This window comes from Trichoplusia ni, chromosome 7 (genome assembly GCF_003590095.1).
Source record: "Trichoplusia ni isolate ovarian cell line Hi5 chromosome 7, tn1, whole genome shotgun sequence".
Classification (NCBI taxonomy): Eukaryota; Metazoa; Arthropoda; class Insecta; order Lepidoptera; family Noctuidae; genus Trichoplusia; species Trichoplusia ni.
The window spans coordinates 11,774,677-11,795,869 of NC_039484.1; the positions used below are offsets into that span (position 1 = coordinate 11,774,677).

The 21,193-nt window shown below is 33.6% G+C and overlaps 2 protein-coding genes across 3 annotated transcripts in view; one reads left to right on the forward strand and one right to left on the reverse strand.

Annotated features, from left to right (window-relative positions):
• LOC113495761 (centrosomal protein of 164 kDa) overlaps window positions 1-5,004 on the forward strand; it is a 24,172-nt gene extending 19,168 nt beyond the window's left edge. Inside the window, exons 23-24 of one of the 2 annotated variants that reach the window (XM_026874681.1) lie at window positions 476-540; window positions 616-5,004. In XM_026874681.1, coding sequence (XP_026730482.1) covers window positions 476-540; window positions 616-702 — 152 coding nt within the window. In that variant the 3' untranslated portion in view covers window positions 703-5,004. Of the gene's footprint in view, window positions 1-475; window positions 541-615 lie in introns of those variants that run through there. The other variant, XM_026874682.1, reaches the window with a different exon arrangement.
• On the reverse strand, window positions 3,717-14,629 carry LOC113495763. Its single transcript, XM_026874683.1, has 6 exons — window positions 14,308-14,629; window positions 8,434-8,588; window positions 6,821-7,037; window positions 6,301-6,425; window positions 5,486-5,666; window positions 3,717-5,100 (listed from the first exon to the last, which is right to left on the reverse strand). Exons 1-6 carry the CDS (start codon window positions 14,348-14,350, stop codon window positions 5,048-5,050), a joined length of 774 nt encoding a protein of 257 aa, XP_026730484.1. The 5' UTR covers window positions 14,351-14,629; the 3' UTR covers window positions 3,717-5,047.
• Window positions 14,630-21,193: the final 6,564 nt, after the last annotated feature.

Genomic DNA, 21,193 nt, shown 5'->3' on the forward strand with positions numbered 1-21,193 from the left:
GAAATGGGTAGTGTCAGGCTTTTACTGACTAAATCTGAACCGCCATACTACGTCATCCGCGTTTTAGTGTCGATGGACGGCAATGCGTTGCAATCCTTCATGCAACTGGTATATGTTCTTCTATTCGATTAATTGGTATTCGATTAAATTACTCCCTCTTTAGGTTGCATATAAGATAGACAGACTTTTAGTTTTTTAAACCCACGCATATCCCTTCCTTTGACATTGTGAACTCTCTCGGACTTCCTGGCAGGTGTCAGCTCTAATGGGCTCCACATGTCCGTGAAACATGTAAGAACATTATACATCAACAACTTTCGCACAACACCATCTAATCCTAAACTAAGCAAAACTTGTATTATGACTATAGGCTTGTATGAGGTAATACATATTCTAGAAAAACGTACATACATAAATATTATAAATAAATTACACCCCGCCCCTGAATAAAATATGTTTGTATTTAATTTTACAGCTTCACCGGAGACTAGTTCATGTAACGCGGCAACAACATCGCAGACTCGCATGACAATGTCCGCTGTAAGTATTATAACACTACACTTCATTATACTATACCATCCAAATACCTATTAAAATGTATGTTTTAATTACCAGCCGGAACCCGCAGTACAAGACAATTCAGACGGCGGCGTCGCTGAAAGAGCTCGCGGATTAAGGGCATGGCTTCAAACCGCTCCGTAAACAAAGGTACGGGCTACGAAATGATTCTATCGGATAATGACGTCATAGCCTTCGTGACGGGTAACATTTGAGATGCTTGTTCGTGAGGTCATTTGGAAAGAAATCTTATCAGTCAATGGTTCGAAGAAAGAATTGACACCAAAATAAAACAAATGCCAACGTGTTATGTTGCTTTATCGGTATCGGTTTATCATCGCTGTCATGGCCTAAAATTCCACGTACAAAAAATATCGAAAATATAATTGTATAACGAAATGATAACGAAAGCATTCAGAAAAGTACCTGTTTGAAACCTTATTCAATAAGGAACTTTTTGTTTACTAAGTTTAGTATGTTAAATCATTTGATTTTCACGATAAACGTAATATTAAGTTAAAACAATCGTCAGAGGGCGCTTTTGCCTTAAAGCTCATTATTTGTGTACCGTATGAGACATGTTGAATCTTGGTAGTTTGTTGTCTGGTAATAGTACTTTAAAGAATTTCACGGTTTACTCATAGCCAGAGATTAAGAAGCTAGTAAGTCCTCTTAACTAGTCAAGCGATGTGAAACTAGTCGGGGTTCGGAAAGTGTACGTAAAACGTAAATTCTTTTATTTATAATTATCTTTTGCCTCATGATCGTTATAACGTACCATGCACATCCACAGATCTTGAGTTTAATAAATAATGATATTTATTCATTGGCAAAAAATGTGGTATTCCTAAGGCCCTTTGGGTAAAAAGTTGTAATTTTAGAGTAAAATGATCCCTTAGCTGTCCAAAACGTTTAATGTAATATTAAGATCCATGAATTTAAAATGTTCACGGACGGGAATCCCCCTGACATTAAGATATTCGCACAAATTTTGAATTTACCTAAATTATCAACTTTAATGTTGAATATTACTTACTTTTCCATCCAATATCATTGTAGCCATGTGATTATTTAAAATTGTATTAAAAATGATAATAAAGACAAAATATACGTATTAAAACGAAAGTAATAAATAAACTATTAAAAAAATGGTTTCTAAATGTTTAGCTTTTAGTAAATCGTATTGATACACTTTTGGCCATGAAAAGGTATACAATAATAAAATAAGAATTCTCTTATAAACACAATATGTTATATCAAATTTGTGTGATCTGAATTGTAGTGTGATTTTGATGAGTAATTCTTAGCCAAATGATACATTTTTAGATGTAAGTAGTTACTCCTAGTCAATATCACTCATAGACGTGTTGAAATGTGCTAGTTATGACCTAAACGTCAACGTATTAATCAATAGAAAGTATATTTACCGGTCATAAATATTCAAGTTGAATAATATAAATAATAAGATAACTACTATTTGATAATTTCTTATTATTGACAATATTATGCTTTGATTTTGTCGATTAATTAATTAACTGGCAAATGTTACGAAAACGGTTTAGCTTGTGTGTAAAATGTATTAATATCCGACCTTTTTTGAGTCTTATCGTATAACGTTGAAACGCCATCGTCTGTGCTTTATTTTTTTAATGTATAACCTGATTCATAATTATCTTGATAGTACTCTCATGCTTTATATCTGTCAATTGCCATTGATCTTGATGGAACAGAGTACTGCTCTTGCCATTCTGGCCCTCCGCCGAAGCCCTTTGTACGTCGCGCTTCTCCCGACAGCTAATTTGAAATGCTTCAGAAAGCAGTTGAATAACTAGATCAAATATAATGTATTTGACCATTCAGTCATTGTAGAAACATAAAAAATATCGAATGCAGAGACAGCAAGCGTCACTTAAAAGCGTCGCTCTGGAATTACGTTAATAGTATACTTGCTCTAGTAAACACTCGGGTTAAACCGTTTTATTATAGCAACACAGGTTATTAAGAGTGCCCTTATTATAATTTGTGATCGGTAAATCCTGTCCTTTTTCGCACAATACATTCCAGGCCAAGTGAGAGTAGTTTAATTATATTTATTATAATACAAGTAATTATATATAATTATATAGATTTAAACTTATATAATACGTTTTTTTATCTAAGGTTTTCAATGCATTTATTAGATAATAGTTGTGTTTTTGTTTAATTATAATGTATGTATTAATAGAGGTAAGAAACCCACCTGTTGAAATAACTTTTACATTACTTAACTTTTATTTTGAATTTGAATCGTTTTTCCTTCAAACTTCTTTTCAAAATATGAGCGTTTATTACATATAATTTGAAAAGAAAATATTAAATAAATATGTAGTGTCTTATCTTGGCCTCCATTATAACTTCGTACTTAGGTAGGTATTGTATACCCTCGCTAGGCGGGACGACTGAGAGACACCCATGTGTTTGTATGGTCTGGTGGATTCACTGCAGATGGATACATGTCACGAGAAAAGAGAATAAAAGAAATAACTTCATCGATAAGACCAACATTTGCTCTGGAGTCATCTAAAAATAATATTAAAGTTTAGAACATCATGCATGTAACAGTCCTCAATTAGTTCCTTCCAATGTTCACTCAAGGATAAAACAATTTGGCGCTGGTGTCATGTTTCAGAGTAGAACACTTGGCATTTCTAAGTTATAGTAACATTCTTGTAGCCTCCACGAAGCCTAACTAAACTAAACCTACTATGAGCTCATAAAAGAAAAAGGGTTAAATAAAGCATCCATTTTAACAGTACGGAAGATTTTTCTCGATAAACTCAGGACATGATTCTTTTAACTTGTACTGTAATTTAGTGTGGAAAAAAACTTGGACTTGATAGTCAAAAGTAAATATTGTTACTTCTACGCATTTTGTTTTGTAAAAAATCTACGTGTACCACTGTAGTGAATTAAACAAGACCTGGTATGAAGGCACTGTGATAATTATCATTGTTAGGTGATATGGTCGTTATAATTCATTCCATTAAATTCGTTCGTGTGAAAGCACAAGTTGTTGGTCCTAAGCCTGTTTGATTTTAAATTGCACATTGCCAAATGCTACCTCTACCAACAGACAATATTGTTGTAGATCACTTAAAGGTGTAATAATAGAGATGTACTTGATTTTGTATCATTTATTTTGTAGTCTGTTCAAGTGTCATTGGTTTTCTATAAAACACGGAATATTATTGTGTAGTTCCGCAAAATTCCGTGTTTTATAGGATATGGTCAACAAAAAAGTATAGGAAAATAATATTATAATAAAATTTAGAATTCAACATTAATGTTGCAAATGAAATTAAATCCTGGTGCCTATTCCATAACATATTTGGGGTTAAAAAATATATCAAACTACATTTTTGTTGACGAAATCTTACAAATTAAGAAACTACATACTATCTTAGGTGGGCGGTAACAACTGGCTTTTTCACTTTACTTAACAACCAAGTATATTTAAGACAACATTTAGTATAAATCTGTTAAATAAAGCTTCATTCATATATTTAAATTAGAAACAAAAGCTATTACTAACTAGATTACGTTCCTATCAGATACAGATTTTTCATATAAAAATATTTTTCAGTATCTCTGCAACTTGCTTGCAAAAGTTGTCAGCCATAATTTTCTAGTTGTACGCAAAAACCGGTTTAATGCCAATTTAGAAGGATTTAAAGTTGAAATATGAAAAAATGTTTAATAGCACGTTCGTAATTTGCAGTGTTTTGCAAGCAAGTCCAATACTTTGACCTAGTCACAATGTTTTTATAAATTTATTTACGTATTTTTCTAGTACCTGTGAGGTGCTTAGTTTTATTTAACTTGAAAATTTTCTTCTATAAAAAATGTTACGTCCAAAATTTATTTACAATTGTATAGTCACGAATTTTTAATAAAAAATCGATAATATGTATTTTAAAATGCACATCCTTTTGTGGGGGACATTTTCCATTTTATTCTTTGTCATAAATAAATGTAACTTTAAAAAAATGGCAAAGGTCTTCCTCTCATTTAATAAGTAGGTTTTTTAAGTGCATAATAAGTATAAATTTCAATTATTATAATAGCAAAAATAATAATATTATGGTAACCTACAAGTTAAAATGTAAAACGAATAAGAATCTCTAAAATGAGCCAAAAATATAAATTGTATAAAAATATAAGCTATAGTTACATTAACATGGGTTTCAGTCTTTAGAGATAATATAAATAAACTGAAAAATTTCATTTTCCTCTATGTAAAAAAATATTACATTTTGGTCAAATAATGTTTGAAATTAAAATACTTTTATTATTATGAAATTTACGCAATCTTCAACGTTTCTTACAAAACCTTTTTAATGCAACTACAGCTCCATATAATCAGTCGTTCACAACGATACTCTGCCGAAATAAATTTGAACAAATCAACATTTTGTTTCATTTAAGTATTCGCCCTTGTTTTCAGCTTCTCTCAGCTCAACAGTAACAGTGAGGTCAAAACTGCGAAGAGTATACTTTTAATATCTGTAACATAAGAAATTTAACTTTTATAACATATATTAATTTACTATGTATATTCGGGTTATCTATATCTATATCATTGATCTTCTTTATGGATCGGTGTGAAGTGACCGAGATTGAGAAAATGGGGTAAATTTAATGTAACCAATCTATACTCGACGGTGTTTACCGCGGAGCTTCTTTGGCCACATGCCAACTCTAGCACCAGATCTGGTCTATGTCATATCATAACAGTGCATTGCCAAGCAATATGCATATGTTGACAAAATTTCAGCTCAATCGGAGAGCGGGAAGTGGATCAAATTCAACTTGCAAGATTTAGGCTTAGGATTATAGGCCGTCAAAGAGAATCTGGGACAGATTAAATGCGCTTGTAAAGTAAAATTACCTTTAACATCACCCGCTGAATTATATTCAGCTGGTTCCCCCTGGACGACTTTGCTTCCTTTACTAGTCTCTGGCGTGCAGACAGCCGGGTGTTCATTGGAATGTGTGTACGAGAGGACGGACCAAACATGCCACAACTTTGATGTCGCGTTCCAAAAACTACCGGAGAAATCTCGAGGGACCTGGAGATAAATTAGTTTTAAATTGGATTTAATTTTTAAATCAGTTTTCTGGGACACCAACATTTTGTACCTCATTTTGTTACGACAGAGTCAATATTCTGAATTCCTCGAAGGAGGTTACACAGGTTCATGTGTTTTATGATGACTATATGTCTCTATCTGTCTAATTCTTTGCAAAATACCTGTATCAATATTTTTATATACACGGTGATTTTTTAGTCGTCTTACAAAAGCAGCCCAGTTCTTGTATCCGACGTAAAATACCCCTAGACGCGATTTTTTTTTATCATCAACTAAGATAATAAGTACGAAGAAAATTAAACAAGAGAAATCTGAAATATACTCTTAAAAATGTTAAAATTGCCGCCGCTCGCGCCCTTGTTACAAGGCTCGGACCGCGCTCGCAACAGAGCTGTGTTTCTAAAAAACTACGAATTGCATCATAACATTGAATAAAAATTGCATTTTTTTTCAAATCTCATAAATACCTATTTTTTTTATCATGAACGTGTTCTAGTCATTGGATACATGAACTGTGCTGCTTTTGTAAGACGACAAAAAAAACACGGTGTATATTGAAAGTAAGTTGGTTAGGCCGATAAACGCCACTTAAATAACCGTAGGTAGTACCTACCTTTTGTTCACCAACTGTCCACACTAAATTTGGTGCTGGTACTCCACTAGACGTACAGTTTAGCATCACTCGACCCGACTCCGCATTCACTGACCCTACTTCTACTACAGCGTCCGTGGGGGGTACTGAAAGCAAGAAATAATATTTTAATTCATGAATAGAGACTGATACTGAGACTTCTTATTTGGTACGAAAATATTATGATAAAAGAATGCTGTAAATGTTGTGATGTGGACTTTATGGCGTTATTTCGTCTTTGCAGTTGCAGTACTTAGAAAGCGGTGAAGGGTATTTGATACAGGATGCTGTCTATATATTTGGACGTACAAAAAGTCCTACATAGCCTTGAATAAAAGGACTTGCACTTTCAACTTTATTTTAATGTTAAGGATGTTCAATTTGCTCCTTTTATCCTCAATCACGTGACCTATCGAAGTAAATTGCACTACCAGCACTATAGTTAACGCTTTACGAAATGTCCCTTAAACGCGACACCTGATGCTTTTTATTGATATCTTACCAAAAGCTTCAATAACAATAGCCTTCCTCTCTATCCGGAACGTCGGTCTTTCGCCAGACGCCTCGCAGGCGAACGTGAAGCTGTTCTTCTGTGGTTGGTACAGTTCCATCGTCAGCTCACAAGTACCAGTCACTCCTCGATCGGATGTCTCCTCGCAGTTGATGGTCATCATATCCTCTGGCCTTCGGTAAATTCCGCTGCGTTTGTCGCCATCTTCCTGAAAAGGTAAAATATTTCACTTTATTGAGGATTATGCTAAGATTTCTGATCTAATTTATGTTACCTACTTTTTCCCTGCGGTAAGGACTAACAAAAAAAATAATTTTACCCCAGTAGTTTTTATTTTCTGACCATTTTAGTATTGTAAGGTATCAATTGGATCCGATAAATTTTGGATTCAATTTCAACATAACCAGTTATTTTAAAATACAAGTTAAAATGCTATCTACTAATATCACAAACCGCGAAACTACGAAATTTTATAATCTGGGACATATAATAATTATAATATATTATTAACACAGGATAGTTTTTGTTCCCATTTTATATTCGAAGTTCCAGTTAAACAATAAAATAAACAGCATCTATGCATTTACCGTTTTTAGAAACAGAATTCTTTATACCGGTTTATTTCAGGCACACAATTCCGAGAAGGACTTTTCATGTTTCAGGGACATCACGTAAATACATTATTAGTAGGTAGGTACCGTATTCACAAAGATTATCCCCCGAAACGCCGCAAAACATTATAATCCTCTGTAATTGAAAAACATCGGGCAAAGAGAGGATTGCCTAATTTAGAGTAGGTACTCGTCACAGGATGTTTGGTCACTGACCTTTTGTCAACAAAAATTTAATCATTTTGATCCGCTTAGGGCCGGAAGGATGAGATAATGGGCTACCTGCTTGTATACACGAAACTCTGCGTAATAATTTAATGTATTTCACCAATTTGTTGCTATTGTTGCTTATCTTAATTCTGTCCTTGATCATGAAAGTCCCAACGTGGGCGTTCGAAGCAAGAACAATGGACGGAGTATTAAATTATTTAGCATTTGCTTTGACTATTATTAATGCCGACATTTAAGAGCGGAGACTTGGTTATTCACTGCGTAACTATGGATTTTAATATAACTATAGAAACGTGATCCTCGAGCTTGGTTACTGATTATCTTTCAAAGCAGGCGAAAGGCATTAAATGTAATTTTTTTGCAAAGAAATTGTCTTTTATTAATATGATATTGCGATACGTGGTTCAAGGGTTAAAAAGTAAAAAAAAAACATTTACCGTTGCCGCTATCGTAATTATTTACCGTTTTGTTTTGAAGTCATTAGCCGAAAAATGGATCTCAAAACAATTAACAGTCATTACCTACGCATTGATTAGGACACTTGTTGGTCGATCAACGAGATGCATTTTAATAAGGCTATCATTTTTTAAGAAGCGAGTTGGAAATCGACACTTCTATCCCTGTTTCTTTCCTTTAATGAAACGAATCCCGCGCTAAGCAATTAATTTCCTGTGTTCCTGGCAGTTTCACATCTTAGTGCAACCGACTTGAATGTTTGTAAATTCAGAAATATAGAAAATATCTTCAAATTCAAGAGCTAACCTCAGGCCTATATATCAAGAACTGCTGCTCGTTGTAGTACATCCTAACTGATTGCAAGGAGTCATTGGAGAACAGTTGCCAGGAACACGACAGCTCCCAACCGATGTCCGGCTTCCATTCACTTGTGACGGTTACTTGCATAGCGGTGATAGTACCTGTAGAAACAAATGGCGAAGTTAGTATGAGATTTATATGAAGGAACTGAGGATTCTGGAATAAACAGGGAGTTAACGTGGGTAGACAATTTTGAATATACGGAAGCCGAGCGTACGGTTGTAGTTCATGGCACAAGAGTTAAAATTCATTAGTGCGGAAAGTTAAAAAGAAATGGCTGCGTTATCGCTGAGGATGCGGGACCATTTGTGTATCAATGCAAGCCTGAGTAAACACATCCATCTTAATGGTTTTCGTAAACCGGTGCTTCACTAAACATCCCTGATGGGCGCGTAGTGTGATTGCGACGTAAGCGAGGGTTTTACGACTTGGCTAATCCAACCGAAATATTGGAATCAAAAATAGTATGCTCTACACGTGACATTACCTAAAGTTTTTTTATGAGGATTCCGCTATTTTAAAACTTTTTAATTCCGTTCCTATTTTTGTATTTTCCTGGTAAGCTTAATTATTCCATATTTCGAACTAAATTAAACAATTAATCAGAACGTGCATGGTCTACAATTTTAAAGTGTAAAGTCACGCAGAGCCGCCATTTAAATGCACGATCGAACACGTGATAATGCCGTTAGTACTGTGACTAAATTCAGTTTGTGAACCAAACAAATATGTTAGTGTTTCTACGAAAGTTAAATATTTATAGTCATGCAGCCCTGAGGTATTTAACGTGTCAGCTATTTTTAAATATGATCGTGATTTTTGATGTGTTGAATTGCTATGCGGACCTAATCCTGTACCAACGTACCTGCGTTGAATGCGTTTAACGAATACATTTTTGTATGTTATTTTAATGTGTATTGAATTTTTGTTTATCATTTGTTTATTTGTAGTCCCGTCTGTTGTGAATCAGGAACTGTTTGTTGTTTCTTTGCTGTGACAAGCTCTACTTCATCTCTGTAATATTTTTTTTGCAAGAATTGTTTTGCATACTTTTAATTTTTAAATGAACAATTTTGAACAAGAAGGGCCAAAAATAATGCGTTTAAATTAGATAAAAAAGTATAGTCATGGACACATACCAAGGAATCAAAGAGATGAATATCGATAAATGCTCTTAAATAATATGTAGTTGTGGAAACTTTTTATCCTAGAAATTAAGTTTATTTTTTATCATCCCACACTAAATGTGGTCAGTCTGATGACGACTGTCATCTACAATGATTAGTTGATTTATAAATTCCTCGACTATTGGCAATAGTGAGTAATTATACCTAGACATAAATCAGATGGTATCTCAGACCTAAAAACGTCAAAGTCATGTGACTAGGTTATCAATGCTCATTATATCGTATTGTGGGAATTTTTCCTGCTGTTCCAATTGGAGGTTGTTTTGCAATTGGAACCTTTTGTCGATAGCATTAAAGACGAGTGTTGAACTATAGTAGACATACCTGAGTGATAATTAATATAACTTTAATGATTATTGTTTTTTTTGTCAGTTAATTTACTTTCACACTTTCAAATCATGGTTATTGAATCGAGAAGCGAGGGAAAAAGCAGGAAAATGTACTAGACAATGTAATAGACTGATAAGGATGACTACAACAAGCTGATGGCTAACCTTCACTAGGTGGAGAGGTTCCTATAGAAGAAGAAATTAACAGAAAGGTCAGTGGGTACGACCCTTGTTAGACACAAGCATTTTCGGCGATGTACAATTTTCAATCTAATTCACAAAAAAAATATGGAAGTATTTCTTCGATTTAATTTCACACAAACTCAAAGCAACTACATTACAAAACTAGCCCCTATAAGAAGCTTAATACAACTTACAATATGAACATAATTTATAACAGATCAAATGACATTCCCTGTTATGTTTTTATATTTTTAAATTAGACAAATTATTGAAGTCGAGGGGCGGACAAAATATCTCATTAACTTTACTATTACTTGACTACATCAGTGTCGGCCTCCCGTCATTCTTACTTTAATGGGCTTTTGTGTTGTAGTATAATATTGGAATATTGGTGGTCCGTTGTTAATCACAATGACCAATGTTGGCGCTTGTTCAACGTTCATTGATTTTTATTTACTACTGTGATTGATGGTACCCTCTTATGTATGGATGTTAAAGGTTGTTTGATATGAGTCGTATGTTTGAGCAAACTTGTGAGGTACCCATCATAAAATTAACGAGAATTAATTTTGCTGAATTATGATCAAATTATTATAAATGAGAGTTTCTATGAATTTGGGTATATTTCTAGGTTTGACACCTCTTTATGCAGAAATGAATGGACCGATTTTAATGAAATTTGGTACGCAGGTAGCCGACACCTTGGCTACTTTATTAATGATCATTAGTAATGTTTCCGAGGCCTTAACTGACATCCAGGATTTGTGTCTTAAGTCAGCGTATAACAGCTTACAAGCCATGCTATGGAATATCTACTATCTCCTTTCCATTTATAATTTCACTTTTATTTCTTAGAAGCTATACAAAACAAGCACTTAAAAACCGTAAAAAACATCACCTTAAAGTCACTTTAACACATTTTACGGACAGTTACCACGTAAAGTCGACGTTTTCCTTTTACAACTCTTACAGTAAAAAGAGGCGGTCCGAATCATTTAAAAATACATGAATCTAATTGCGAAGGAACGACGCGACGTAAATAAAGGGGCATACATACGTCGGTTGTCTTAAGAGAGGCTTAATTTGCTCAATTGGCCGGTTGTGTGTTCCTTAATGCGTAATGTACCATATTTGGGACAATGAACATGATATGCGTGGATGAGATATGTCGTTAGAAAAGCGACATTGAAATTGAAATTTTTGAGGTGATGCTGATGGCGGATTTTTATTTCTGCTGATGTGACGTAATGGCGATAATTATTTCATAGGGAAAATTTGTTGACTTTTTCTGATGTGTTCATCTTGTATTATAATTTGCAAGACAATAGAAATAGTTTTGGTTTGTTTGATTGTTAGTTTGTTTTGAATTGTGGCAAATATTTGCTTGAAAAAATAAAACAAATAAAAATAATCATATTTTTTAACAAATAGGTACTTATCTAGAAATAGTCTAAAACAAAACTGAAGTTTAATATTTGGTATTCTGACTATAGTGTAACATCAAAAGACAAAAAATATCGTGCAAGTTAGGCTTACAACTTTGAGGGATCCGTACCAATAGGCAAAAGAAAAAAAAATGAAAAAAAAAAACTTTGCCAACAGTACTAAGAGTAACTTAGAATTATATTTTTAGCATTTCATGATATAGTGTCAACATACATTATGTACGACTTCTGCAAAAAAAAAACGGTGCTCAAACATTTCATGAGATACATTTTGGCGACAACAGACGATTGGATAGTAAGCGGTGCCTTAGCAATAGGGTTCCATTTTTACCCCTTGGGTATGATACCCTAAAAAACGACGTACTCATTATAAATAAACAGCTTATATTTATCTTTTCATTAGAATTTATTAATGTTTGCCATAAAACGGTCATAACGTCCCTTCGTGCTCTACCAGCATGATGACAAATAATTGATTTTAATTGGCGATGATTAAACAAGTGTGTGATGATGGGAAAAATGTGCAACTGTCACTTGTTATACCGGCTTATGTAGGCCATGATGGATGACGGAAAGTAGCAAGTGATGCTAGCTTTGTAGAAGAGTTAGGCATGGAAAAATCTGCGGCTCGTGAATTTGTAGGTTTTACAAATATGTTCGTTTTGCAAGCGATGTTGCTTTTATTATTCAAGCGGGTAATAATGCTATAAATACATTTTTTTGGTTAATGTTCATGCGGGGATTGAACCCGTAATGTTGTCTTTGCTATGTAGGTAACTTTTTCAGTGCGTTATTAAAATATTTTTACTAATTTCTTTTCACATCGATTAGTGTAGTAATTTTTATTTAAATAATAGAAGAAGAAGAAGATTTACTGCCATTGTAGCTACTCTTTGGATGCTCTTACATTCAAAGTGTTAATTGATTTTAATGTCTAGCGAGCAGACATGCAATCTGCATCTAAAGTCTCTAAGGACCAACAGTTAAACAATTGAAATATGAACCGTATAACGTGGGCAAATTAATTAAATGCAAGCGTCAACTTCTATATGCGATCTGGTAAATTCTGCTTCAAGATGCTATAAAACAGCCAATAAGGACCAAGTAACGGTACCATTTATTCGAAAGATTGATATATCAGTGAAATATCGTGTGTTAATAAAGTTTTTAAGGTATAAATGGTCTGTCTGTCACCAGGTATCTTTTGAACCGTTGTATCTAGACTTAAGTAATTGTTAGTTGCTGATATAACCATAAATCGATGTTAAGCAACAGTTACTTAAAACTTTGTTTCTTCATAATTGTAATTCCAGTTTAAAACGTAAAAATAAAACGTAACATTCCTATGCGACTTTTAGGAAAAAAAAACTTTAGGTGGCGGGGGTATCACTATCATTCAAGTCACATGCACAAACTGACTCAGTACCATGGATCACACAAATGCTTGTCCTCGGCGGACATCGAACCCACAACACGTTGCAATCAGTAGATATAGTATGGTTACCGATACTCAGCTATCCGTGCAGTCTTACGTGTTTTAACCACAGTCAAGCTTCACCAGCAATACTAACATATAAAAAGCCAAAGTTCAACACATCTATCGAACATATATTGTTAAAGATTTATACCCAAGTGATAGTTTCTTTTTCCGTTATTTATATGTAGGTAACCCTTTTTCGTTTAACGACTGACGGGACAACACTACTTAATTTTCCGTTTCCAATATCAGTTTGGAAATGCTCGACAGTTTTACTTTAGAGAGTATCAGTTACTTTATAGTTTTTTGATGGAAAGTTGGGTATTATGAATGTGATCAATAAATAGGAATCGATGTTCGATAAAATACTTAGGGCTATTACTGGAAATGGTGATTCTTAAACAGTGAGCTCTATCCAGCAGCTCCTATTCGAAACAATCGACGGGAAAATAAAATCCAGATAAGATAAGAAGTATCTGTATAGTGATAATCCAGGGCTCCAATGCTGCTATTTCCAACGGCCGATGAATGAATGAAATTTGGCTTAAAATGACAATTTTCGCATTCTCTTAAGCATTTTTCTATACAATAATTTTAAATTCAGTGCAGCATGGTGCCATTCGTTCATTGGCCATTGTAAAATAGCAGAATCGGGGCCCAGGTTATAAACTATTTGTATACCAAATGGTTCTTCTCAGGGTTGAAAGGTGGATCAATTATGGAGTTATCGAGTGTACCTAATTTTGAATTTCAAAATTCCAATTCAATTATTTCTTGAACGAAGAATTTGAAGCAGAGTCTTCTTTATCTCCATGCAGAGTTCCAGTAAAGGTTAGTTATCAAATTTAAAACATTTCGGGGTCATTGTTAGCTTCATAAACTTTAAATAAATAGATAGCATTCTTTATTCATTACTATTATTTTGTTGGACAAAGTATTCAGATAACACTATCAAAATTATTTTTAAAAACAATCATATCAATTTTTCATTTATATTATTTATTTATAAAAAAATATTTATTAGGATACATTAAGCTTTGAAAATAGAATGCATGAGATTTTGTTTTATTAATATTTGACTATAAATTTTTCTTTATTTACTAAACAAGAATTAATCCGAAAAATTATGAATCTCCTCTCAATGTTAGTCAATGCCTCTTTATTAAAAAAAAACACAAAAGTAATTATAAAAAACTTACCCAAACAAGCGCAAACGCACAAAACTGTCAATTTCCATTCCATTTTGATACACTAAGTACTCATAAACAATACACTAAAACACTACCTATTATAAAAAGCCACTAAAAGCTACTATTGTGTTAATAAAGCTACTAAACATAATAGAGCATTACTTAGGTGCGCATGAGTCGATAGTTTCGACCGTACTGTTCACTAAAGAGATGCGCGCGCACTGTGACTCGCAATTGTTGATACGACGAAATGAGGAGCGCGTTTTGATTGAATAATTTGTTATGTACTAGTTTTTGACAATGTCAATGTATTGAAGTAATCCGTACCTATGATATTCGAAAAGTCTAAATAAAGTTGCCATCTTTTTTGCCTTCTAATTGTTAAATATACCTTTAGTTTTTTTTTGTATTTATTTCAGCTCTAGTTTCCCATTCGAATCGAAACAAAACTGTAACGCACATCATCCTATATGTAAAGAGAGATATATTATTTTTTCAAGAGCCATATGTTTATCTCTCAACTGCCAATATGGTATTGGCAGCGGGGATTGATTAAGCACCTACCGTTGATAACATTGGCATAATATTACTCGGTCATCTGTGCAATCAAATAAAGACTTGGTAGGTAAACATTTATGTAGACTAAAAACAAATTTGCTTTAATTCAACGGTAGAACGTGAATAAGAAAATTAGTGTGATTCGTTGAGTAACAGGAACTAAAAACTTAAATCTTAAGTGAACTCAAATCAACTTAAGTGATACTTAACACCCAATTTGGTTGATTATTGTGTTAAGAAATGACGAATGTGTTGACTACAAATCTTTTAATTTTTCAAACAATTTACTACACTGACCATGTGCAGCTAATTTGCCGTGCAGTACATTATACCCTAGAAAAAATAGTTAAAAGTTCTTTTATAACAAACTCTATGTTTTTGCTCTATATTAATCATTTCTCAGTAATTAAAATAATTATACGTATAATTTCATAGCTACAAAATGGCTTGCTCAATAAAAGGACGAAAACCCCTCCTTGTTCACGAAGCCAATGAATTTCAAATTTACATACGTTACTGAGGAAATTTAAAATTCAACTTCGAACATGAGTTACAGTGTACGATGCTTTTAACTTAATAGCTGTAATAGACGCTCACTAATTGAATGAACGTGCAGTAATCAAGTACTCGTTCATGATTTGAGTTCTAATAGATTTCTTTCATGCTATAACAAAACCATTTACAACTCATTGATTTTAATTGTATGCATGCATTTAGCTTTGTTGTGCATTTTTTATTTTCGTGTTTTGTTTCTTTTTTTAAGGTCATGTTACGTAATCAATGGCAATTTTGATTAAAAGTTCAATAAAGTAATTTAATTTGTACTGGCTTTAAGGAGTGTTTCGATAGATTTAAATATGAAACGGTTTTTAATGGCGAGTTCCACATTAATGAATTTAACCATGGGGGTTTTATAAACATTCAAGGCACATGCATAAAGACACTATGGAAAACAGCAATGCTTGTCCTACGATCGAATCAGCGACACAACTTGTACAAATGGGTTTGGCGTGGGGACCTATACCAGTTTTATACATTTCAGTTTTTAGTTTTATACATTTTAGCTATCCAAAGGCCCTGAAATACGTATAATGGAAATGAGCTTAACTTTTTAACATAGTACCAAAAATACCGACCAATTAAAAAAGAATTTCAATTTTGAAACATTGTATTCGTCCTGAATATGAAAATTGGTAGAACGTATATTTTTACGCTCAATATTCGCAGACTGAATTCATCCAGCCTCCGGTATTACAATTATAAAACAGCATTTAAATATCCCGTGTCCGGAACCGGTACGGTTTTACAGAACTCCGGAATAAGTACAGATTTGCCGTACATAAATTAAACTATAATTATGTTAAGCAATGTAGAATGATAGGATTTGAAGGTACGAAACGAGAACGAATATAATATTTGGAAATTCGAAGTTGAATAGCTTTTGTTTCTGGTTTGATTAGTGTGCTTAGTTTAGCTTGATCTGTAAATGGCTAATGCTAAGTTGATTTTGTAGCTGAAGTGAAAATATGTGAAATAGTTCCTTCAATGTAGCTAACAAAGTGCAATAGTAATAAGTTGAGAGTCTTAGATCGTATGACGCATTGGTTTTTGAAGATGGGATTTAGGTCAAACTACTTTGTAAGTACTTTTTAGAGATTAAGTCATAGCAAGAACAAAAATTTATTATGAATTCATTTTGATATACAATAATTATGTACTGAGCAATAAATTACGAACCATCTTCGATTCAAACTTTGAGGGTCTACAACACTAGTCAGAGATGATTACTTAAAAATAGGCAGTCGCCCAATGAAAACTATTGGTATTAGATTTTAGGGCATAAAAAGAAATCATTGCTTAAGGGAAGCATACCAGAACTGTCGGCCCAATTCTTGCTTATTCTGCGTTTCCATCAGAGATGTGCGTGGATGCGTAGCGAGGGATGTGTTTGTAAAGAACCAATAGAATCGCTTCATTTACCTCGCCTCAGTCAGCACATCTCTGGCGGTAACAGCTCAGCGGACATCCTCGAACGACATATTTCCATCGCTCATCTCTGGTGGAAACGCAGCCTTACACCACAAGACCTCAAGCTGTATCGATATTAACTGCAAAGTATTCTTGTTAATCAATAAGTAATAAAACTTCCGAGTGTCCCCATGGTGTTTGAACAACATCACGAAGTTTTAATCGACCCCGTGATTAAGTTCCGACATTCTTCGTTAAACTTACTTTTTAAATAACTTGTAATTTGTCACTTTTTACGCTTCAACTTCCCTGCTTTGTGGGAGTTCTTGTTTGCAAAGTATTATGTCTTGCAGCCATTTTGTTTTAAACGTTTTCTTTTCTAGACTAGACTTTGTGACTTTGATGTCGTGTCACACAAACTTGAACAAAATTTGTTTTTTTAGTGTTCCATTGCTTTATATAATTATGACTCTCGCTGAAATGAGAAAAAAACATCTAAAATTAAGTTAAAAGAGATAATCTACATTTTCTGGTCCAAAATAATTTGACCTATTTTTAAGTATAATAGTTTTAATTAAACAATTGAAATAACATTTTAAGTAATCTTTTCTTAAAATTACGATATCCTGCTGTTAAACTTTGATTCAAAAATGGATTCCCGATCCCTCGTTATAAGATTGGAAGGTGCGCAAAAAGTAGTGGTATTAGTGAAGAAAGCTGTATGAGCACTTTCTTTGGGAATGAGGAAAATTACTTAGCTACTGCGAAAACAAAAGTGTATAAACTAGAAAACATCCACAAAACTCAATAACAATAAAAATCTAATGGAAACCCCAATGGCTCGATAGTTAATCCCGTTTTAAAGAAGACGGGAAAGAATTAAGAAAGCTATTAGCGGAGAGACTCAAATATGCAATTTATCCTCATTAAAATAATGTCGTCGGCAGCATTAATCACTGTGGTCCATTAGTACAGGAATTGCTTTGAACATTTTAATTTTAATGCTACTTCAGTCTTTTGTTTCGGAAGTGGCGTACTTCGGGCGAAGTGGAATATTAGTGAAGAAAGTTTTTTCTTTGTGGTCCTAATAAAGTTATATGCGTGGTTATTATGGAAATGTAAGCTCATGACCCCGCTTTGAAGTGGGTAAAAAGGTTTAATCTTATCTTCTCTTGTGGAAAAAAGCGTTTTCAAAGCCTTTTTAATATCTACTCTATGATGGTCGAAAGCTTTATAAAATTATTCGTATTATTCGTACTATGTTTAGGAATACGCCTTTGTAACATGGATGGTAACAGCATCTTATGGAACATTTATTCATAAGGTCTATTAAAAGACATGTAAGTCCTTGGACGGGTAACCAAAAGGTCTAGATGTAGAGCGGTGTCTCTCTTTCATACCTATTTTAAGACGTGGCGATACGCCCTCTGATCAGCTATCAATTGCAAAAATCAAGTTTTCAATTCGTGTTGCAACTGTGAGGAGTTGAAACTTCTTATTCTCTCCTGTAATGAGAAAGCCACATAGTTTTTTCCTCCCCTTAAATTACATTAAACACGAAAAATAACAACACATTATGAAGCGTCGAGATATGTAACGAATGAAGCGTCATTGTCCCATTGTCGGGTGGGTAATCCCTCGAGTGGAGACAAAGCCACAATTACCATTTGGTGACCTTTTTTACCCCGCTGGGGGTCAATGTGAAGGAAACATTCGTGTAGTACTTTATCACATGTGAAATCATGCTCGTGAGTGACGGGGTAACATTACCCAATGGGACTGTAGCGGGTTGAGGGTTCATATTGATGTTTAAGATTTTTGTATTCTAAATTACGTATGACTTCAAGGGTATATCAGGTTGTTTGCGGTTGGGATATTTATCTTATGTGTGTGATATTTGTTGTTGCGTTTTAAATGATTGCGAGGGAGGGTTTGGACTTAAAAAAGTAATAATTTTACAGATTTTTTTCTTTAATTAATAAAAAGCTACGAAGATAGAGTGCATCAAAGGTGTTAAAATCTAAGAACGTCACTTGGCGGTAGATAAATGACATTACAAGGTCGTAACTTAGTGTACTATCATATTTTTTGTTTTTGATGAAAATCCGATTTTTTTATAATTTTAAATTGTCGTTAGGAGGTTAACTTTGCATCCGATTTTGGTGTGAATCATTGTGTGATTGAGTGATTATGTACCAAAACTTGTCCCCTAAGGAACACAGCTCTCCTTGAACTCGTGATCGAACACATAGTACCCATAGTTTCGATTGTAGCTGATAACCTTTCACCAATACCTTTTATTCACTTTAAGACGAGTACCCAAACAGTTTTCCAGGAAAATCCTAGGACGATCACGTCAGAAAACTCTTTGAGCAAATAAGAAAATAGGCAAAGAGATGTTATGTTTTTCAAGTGGACAATAGTTTTGTCATACATAGCGACGTCCAGACAACCTTTTGACGGACTTACAAACAAATTGATCTGTTCCCCGAAATATCTACACAAAACCTCTTTTGTAATACTACAAACAAACCCAAAAATGAAATAATGTAGGCAGCTGTTTTTGTGTTTTATGAGTTTATCTATCCGACGACAAACTGGTTATCTCAACGAATGGACAACTTTCACAAAAACAAGGTTGATTTATTTTATTCAAAAACTTTAGTTGTTTTTTTTAACCTAGTCGTCATTTGTTTTTGTCCGTTCTATAGATGTTCGTTGGGAATCCTGACTGCGTGGCTAAGAATTGCAGACGACCATATTTTTTAAGAAAGAAGAGCGTTTTTCATGTTTCTATAGCGATACCTATTCGCACTAAAACTAGTTCAGCGATTTCAAGGAACATGTGTAAGTATACCATAATTATCTTTCCTTAAAAAGTTTGTATGTATGGATGTATGTACATATGTGTGTTCCTCTTTCACGCAAAAACCTCTAAACGGATTGAGACGAAACTTGGTACACCGATAGCTTACAACCAGGATTAACACAAAGGATAGTTTTTATCCCGATTTTATGTTCCCGTGGGATCATTTTCGATTTATAACGTGCGGGTCCGCGGGCAACAGCTAGTAGAAAATAATGGAAAGTTCTTTTAGTCGACTAAAATGCAGGCGTAAAATAGTATGTTTTATAAAATCGTTATGAACGTTCCTAAGAATATATTAAAGAGTTTAAAGTGCTCACATTACCATCTGCACAAGCTGTTCTGTTTACAAACATACATGAGTTTTTAATTTAAAGTTCTTATGGAGGTTCCTTCTAAATTATGTTTTAAGTGTAACTAGGTAAATGAATGTTGTATTATATAGCACAATTTTACTGTCATTAATTTCCTTTTTACCGGACTGCAAAAGAAAAGTTTTTCAAGCACATTATGTTATTATTTTTTAGTCGAATTATTTTTTACGGATTTTTAATAAACAACCACTGTCAATATAAGATAATGCAAATGAAAATTGTGTCGTAACAATATTATTACTTGGTACTATAAAAATAAATTGTCATATTATGATGAAACCTATGATACATTTAAAAGAAGATCAGGCAGTATACATATATCTCTTTTATGAATGTCAATGTGTATTTTTCACACATGCAAGCATCGTAATAAAAATATCGGGAGAACAATAAACTCATAATCTTCAAATTTCAAGTGTTTTTGTCTATCTAGATTCTGATTGCTGTAAACTTAATTAGAGAGAAATGGTAATCAATAAGGCATTTCCTAATAAACACTAATTGGAGATTCAATTAGCAATAACTTGATTAGATGATATGAGAACAAAAGAAATAAAAGCAAAACGAGAGCGTGTATCGGAGTTGTAATATAAGAGTTCCGTATTTGTTTTGAATTGGAATTTTATTGCAATAATCATAAGATTGCAATAATCATATCAGAATCATAAGATTTGTGAGGCAAGTTCATGGTTTTTATTGAATAAAAGTTCATTAACGCGTATTTATCGAGACCGCCTGAATAGTTTAAGATAAAAAATCCAAGAGAGCGAAACTCCAAAATCGTGTTTTCTTTTTCAAAGTTTTTTTATGGGAGGATTTAATAGAGTACAGTAACAATTAAACACTGGTATCAAGAATTGTGAAGTAGCAACCAATATTTATATGCGAGCAAAACAAAGCGATCTAAACGTTGTTCTATTTAGAACGGATCTCTAACAGTTTTTCAGCTGGCGTCTCGCGAATTATAAGACTTAACTGCCGGAAATTTATCATTACAGGAGTTCTACTAACACATCTTAAAGTCGAAGTTGAAGTATGTGGAAGCGAGATGGCACTACACGGCGTGTAGCATCGTCTAGCTTACACAACTGCAAAAGTCTTACTTTAAGGAGTGGCGGTCGACTTCCAA